Here is a 6000-nt window from a genome sequence, read left to right as displayed (position 1 = left end):
ACTCACCTCAGCCTCCCAAAGGCGCGGGATTACAGGCTGAGCCACCAAGCCCAGCTTAATTTTTTTTTGTCAGAGGGAATTTATGAACCCTTATCAACTATCTATAATACTTTTTATAAAAGGCCAGGGTTTTCATAATTAACTGATGCTGTCTTATTTTTCCATTTATCATTATGTAATTAGAATCTTTCAAAAAAGTAGGAACTTTATAATATTTGTTATACTAATGCATCATTATTTAATTAACCATATGTACTGTTGGCGATAATAAATTGGTGTTCATTTTTTACTATTATAAAAATTCTAAGCAACAGCTCTGTACTTAAATTTTGTTCTATGTATCTGACTTTTTCCGGGACTGGAATTTTCTGCTTGAATGCTCAAAGATGTGGGGTACAGTTCAGGGTTAGGTATACAAACGTTGATTAGGCAGGTACCCTATTTTTTGAATTTCACCATTCTATACTTCTCCTTGTTTCCTTGTAAATGTGTTCTAGGTTAAGATGGAGCTACATATTTAAAAATATAATAAATTTATTATCATTAAAATGGTTATTTTTAATTACATTGCCCATACCCCATCTCTACTCAGTATTTTTAATATACCTTAACTAAAATAATGTTTTAAAATTACACAAGAGAAGACTCTTATTTAATAAGTTCACTTTTTCCACTGCAAAATTTTAATATAGTTTTAAGTTAGTACCAAAGAAAATAAAAAATAAGAATGTTTTAGGATGGAGGAAAAAAGTATAGAGAAAGACATCTGAAGTGCCAAACTTTTGACTTTGTTGTTTAATGAAAACAGTCCAAATCCTTTCGGTTAAATAATCCATGTTCTAAACTATAATCACAACCATCAAGGTTACGTAACCTCAGCTCACTGCCTTCTTTTGGTTCAGGCTGAATTTCTCAATGGAGATGGTTAGTGAAAATTTGACATCTACCTGTCAAATGATGGCTTCTCTCCACAGTCAAAGGCATCCTGGAGCTCCTTAACGAGATTAGCCTGGCCAGGCAGTCGAAAGAGACCCTCCTCTTTCAGCCCCCTCTGCCGGATGAAGTCCACGCACTGCTCCACCAACATCGGAGCCAGACGGTTCCCGTATCTCTTCTCATAACGGACAGTGTCTTCCAGTTTCTGTCCAAAAATGCCTAGAAAAATAAAGGGTTGTGGTGAATTTGAGAAATTTCTCTCTTCACACTTTGCTGTTTTCTTTAAAACTCAATATAACAGAACAACAAAGATTGGAATGTGAGCAAGCACTTAATATTTGATATTTCACATTATTAGAAAATCATATTTGTTATACACAATATTACAAATGAAAAGGCTCTGCTTTATGTTGTCCTTTTGCCTATATTCTATGGTTAGCCCAAAATCAAAATAGAAATATTAAGGTTGAGATACCCACTTTGAAATAAGACACACTGTAATACATGTAACTTGCGTTTGGGCTTTTATTTATTTAGTATTCTTCTGGGAAAGGAATTTAACCAAAATCTTAAAAGTAGAAATAGTCTATAGTCAACAATCAAATTCCACCTTTGTTGCAATGTTATTTTTATGTCCAATCTGCATTTAGTTTACATTCTGTTCATTTCCCTTTCCTCCTTTTGCTTTCAATCAAGTTGTGATGCCATGACTATAATCAACATGATAAAACCAGGAAGACAAACCCCGACTTTTCTTCCGTATAAAATATTTCAGATAGCATCTGCTCTTTTAAACCCTTAAACTATTAACTTATTAAGAGAAAAAATAAAATTACAAAGCAGTACTTACTGGGTCATGGCTGTTTGCCCTGGCAGGTAGGGTATTTTACCATATACATTGTGTAGAATTGCTGGCATGTGGTAGCAATAAAAGGCAGGCTTACTTTTAGTTAGCTTTATTCATGATTTTAAAATACCAGCAAACCAGGCATTCCTTGGTGTATGCATCTGGGTCTGAAAACTCTCACTATTCCATCCTTGGTACCTCACTGATTAAGAGACAACACTTCTGAAATACATTAATATAATAGGTGGTAGGTGGGCAAAAATGACCAACGTAAGACAAAGAAGGGGAAAATAGTCAAAGAAAATGTGACTTCTATGTTCCCAGATGGAATGAATATCACTAACTGGTTTAATGGCCTAATGAGTTCCATAAAGGGGGAAGAAAAATAATTATTGCATGTTGGAAATCCAGAAGACTCCAGAATGTTCAGGGAATTATTTAACAGTCATTAGACTAAGAATTCGATAATAACAACAGATGGTTTGCCTCTCCACCTGTAAAAGGATTTATTTATGGATTCAGTAGTGCAAAACCATCACATTCCAAGCAACGAAGACTTGCTACCAAAGAGAATATTCTATTAGGTAGAAACAGTAACAACAACAAATAAAACTATTTTGGTATTAAACCTAGTGCTAACAAAATTCATATATTCCTTTTAGAAAATAAGCGTGAGTGACCTAATACCAATATTCAAGTACATAAAAAGCAAAATTATAAAATGGCATTTTCTAAAAGCAGTAAAGGTTAGAGCAGGCAGCAGGTCTACTTAGCTTACTTTGAAGACTTGAGAAACAAGCAGTTCCTTGATAATGGTGTACCAAACATTATTCACCAACTCAACACACACTTGGACTCCTGTTTTCCACTGACATCTCCACTTTAGAAGCTGGAATTTTAAATACTTCTCCCACTTGTCTTGCAGTGGGGTGGTCATATGGCATAGTCCTAGCCAAGAAGTCTTCTGGAGCCTTTAGAAAGACTTGTTTTCTTATTTTTTAGAGACAGGGTCTTACTCTCTTGCCCAGGCTGGAGTGCAGTGACACAATTCCAGCTCACCATAGCCTCAAACTCCTGGGCTCAAGCAATCGTCCAACCTCAACCTCCCAAATAGCTGGGACTACAGGCACACACCGCCACACCCAGTTAATGTGTGTGTGTGTGTGTGCATGTACATGTGTGCATGTGTGTATGTGTGTGTTTGCAGAGACAAGGCTTCACTTTGTTGCCTAGGATAGTTTTGAATTTCTGACCTCAAGCAATCCTCTTACCTTGGCCTCCCAAGTCACTGGAATTAACAGACATGAGCCACTGCAATTGTCAATCATTCCTTTTTCCTGTCTTGAACTTGGATATGAAACCAACCCTGGTAACAGTCTTCTTTTGACTATTAGGCAACATTCACAAGGAAAAGGCTGAAAGATTAACCAAGACACTGGGGCTGAAATCACCGAACCACTGACCCAATGCCAGCAGCACTTTTGTCCAAATAGCTTTTAATGTGAGAAAAATAAGCCACTGTGTGTTTAAGCCACTGCTAGTTGAACTTTCTGTTACTTGCAGCAAAACAAAAGTCTGACCCACTCAGAGGTGATGATAATTTTGGAGATACTCTAGTGTTTTAATCATGAGGTGTGCAAATTGGTTGTGAATGGAGCACATTGACTCTTTTGTTCTGTGGTTATCTGAACCACAGGTACAGTGCTTATTTGCCTGTAATGTTTGAATTCTCTTCTGTAAGAATTAAGTAAATAGCTTTTCAAAGGCACTTATAGATAGATCATTTAAAAATGACATTTTGACATTTAGAAACAAATCTTTTGTATCTGTGATTTCTTACTGTGAGTTTTCACTTTGGATTGATAAACACACTGTATAAGTGTTCTTCCCCAATCCAGATCCAGCAGAAAGTCTAAAGAGGTTTCAATTCAGTTTCTATGAGTGCCACAAATATGAACTCAACTTCAAAGATTTGATTTTGTACACTCATGAAAAGCAGCCAAACATTCTTTTCTTAAAACTCTCGGGATTTCTTTTTTGTCAACTCAAGGAGATGATACAGGGAGGGATGGGTTTTGCTTTAGATGTGTACTTTGGTTTCTTTTTTACTTTCTTGCCCATGCACATTTGCCTTTAGGATAAGAATTTACTTAGGAAAAATATAGCAAAAACCTCAAATTAATTAAGTACATACTAAGTCCCTGACATATATTATTTCATCTTCATAAGAATGATCTAAGGTAGCTCTTTTTCTTCCTAATTATACATGAGGAAATTGGGGTTCAGAGAGGAAAAAATTCTTCATCCAAGGTCAGTTACACCAGACCAAGTGGCAGAATGGAAGTCCACATCCAGATTTATTCTGCCTTAAAACCTTTGCTCATTCCTTTTCATTTTATTTAATCACAATTATACGTATTCATTTCTAGTTATCTAAAATATCAGTAAATCCTAAAACCGAGTAAATCAGGAACCATTTTGTGCTTTTAAAAGGGATAACAACTGGGCTGTCTTACATATGCCAGGCATGCTACAGGAAGTTGACTAGCACTTCTCTCATTTGAAACTCTCTGCACCTTCTGAGCATCCTTGGAGGTGGGCACCACCACTCTGTTCATTTTACAGACGAGGAGCTTGAAGCACAGAATGGTCAAATAACTTGCCAGATGTCACACAGGTAGCAAATGGTGGAACTAAGACTTGTTCAAGGCTGTGGGATTTCAGAGTCATTCTGTACCTATGACACAGCACTATAGTGGGCACAATGACTAGAAACAACTACGGAGAAGGAAACCCACCACATCCTAGCTACAGAGGTCGCTAGAGAAAAAGGACACCTGCAACCTGCATGTTCACTGCAGGACAATTCACAATTGTAAAGATGCAGAATCAACCTAAATACCTATCAACTGATCAGTGGATAATGAAAATGTAGCATATATACACCATGGAATACTATTCAGCCATCAAAAAGAATAAAATAATGTCTTTTGCAGCAACTTGGAAAGAATTGGAGAACATTGTCCTAAGTGAGCTAATGTAGGAACAGAAAATCAAACACCGCATGTTCTTACTAATAAGTGAGAGCTAAACTAAGCTTCTGCAAAGAGATAGAGAATGGTATGATGAACACTGGAAACTTGGGCAGGGGAAAGGGGTGGAGGAATAACAACAACAAAAAAACACCTAACAGGTACAGTGTGTACAGGTGGGGGTGGTGAGTACTCTTAAAGCCCAGACCAAAATCTATTTAATCCTCCAAAACTATCGAAACAAAAAAGCAATACCTTTAAAAAAATTATTATTATCACACAAGGAGGGTTAACTTATCCTGGGAAAATGTAAATTGAAGAGAAAGTTTAAAAAAAAAAGGCAGAAAGAAAATACTCTGGTGCTTCAGTGAGCATGCTGCCCCCAAAACAATTCCCTTTAGGTAAAGTTGATGCTTGTTCAGCAATATAATATATAAGAAATTTAAAGCATGTAAACAATGTGTATACGTGATTAGAAAATCCTATGGAAAAAACGAATTTTCTTCTGTAGAACTGGTCTTGCCAAGAAGAAGTAAAGAATTTTAATAGATGTATAATCCCTCATTTTGTAGTACCAGGAAGAGAGGGTGCCAAGTGCCGGTGGCTTATCATTTGGTAGGTGTGGGTTACTCCTCCTGCCTAAGAATGCTCTATGTGAGGAAAGTTAGTGGTGGGGACAATTTTTTTTTAAACTGCTTTATTTAAATTTTTCCTTGAAGGAGGAGTGAGATTTCAAATTTTAAAATTACCAAAAAAGCACAAAGGTCATGTGCTACCCCCAACAGGCAGCATGAAGAAAGGACATATTATCCGCAGATTATTAACAGGAATATTTCCTGTGACGTGTGGGTCATTCAAACAGTCCCAGCTATGCCCATTTAAATTCCCAGTGAGGTTTCACACTCCCTGACAAAACCGTTTCTGGAGTTTCCCGGGGACAATCACATGTCATGCTTACTTCTCCTCAAAATGCATTTATGGTGTCATAAAGCATCACCCAGGATGTGACTTTTCATTTGACTGAGAAAGTCAATCACACAGTTGGATTTTTCTATAAGGGCAGGGGCTGTTTCAACTAAGTGAGGGAGAAAGACAACTCTGCATTCTTCAGAGTTTGTGAGGATCCTCCTTTGCATGTGATTTAAGCACCCAAGAGTCAGAGGCTGCCTGTGAAGTTAGTAAAGG

At 37.0% G+C, this 6000-nt stretch overlaps 1 protein-coding gene across 3 annotated transcripts in view; it reads right to left on the bottom strand.

Annotated features, from left to right (window-relative positions):
* ARHGAP24 (Rho GTPase activating protein 24) overlaps positions 1–6000 on the bottom strand; it is an 87788-nt gene that overhangs the window by 63475 nt on the left and 18313 nt on the right. For 2 of the 3 annotated variants that reach the window (XM_008053276.2, XM_008053275.2), the window contains exon 2: positions 948–1155. The exons of the other annotated variant lie outside the window; for it this stretch is intronic. In XM_008053276.2, the coding sequence (XP_008051467.1) occupies positions 948–1155 (208 nt within the window). The remainder of the gene's footprint in view (positions 1–947; positions 1156–6000) is intronic. 3 annotated transcript variants of the gene reach the window in all.

This window comes from Carlito syrichta, unplaced genomic scaffold (assembly GCF_000164805.1).
Source record: "Carlito syrichta isolate Samal-C Ts95f unplaced genomic scaffold, Tarsius_syrichta-2.0.1 Scaffold288018, whole genome shotgun sequence".
In the NCBI taxonomy this organism is placed as follows: Eukaryota; Metazoa; Chordata; class Mammalia; order Primates; family Tarsiidae; genus Carlito; species Carlito syrichta.
This window is presented reverse-complemented; position numbering and strand designations above follow the sequence as displayed.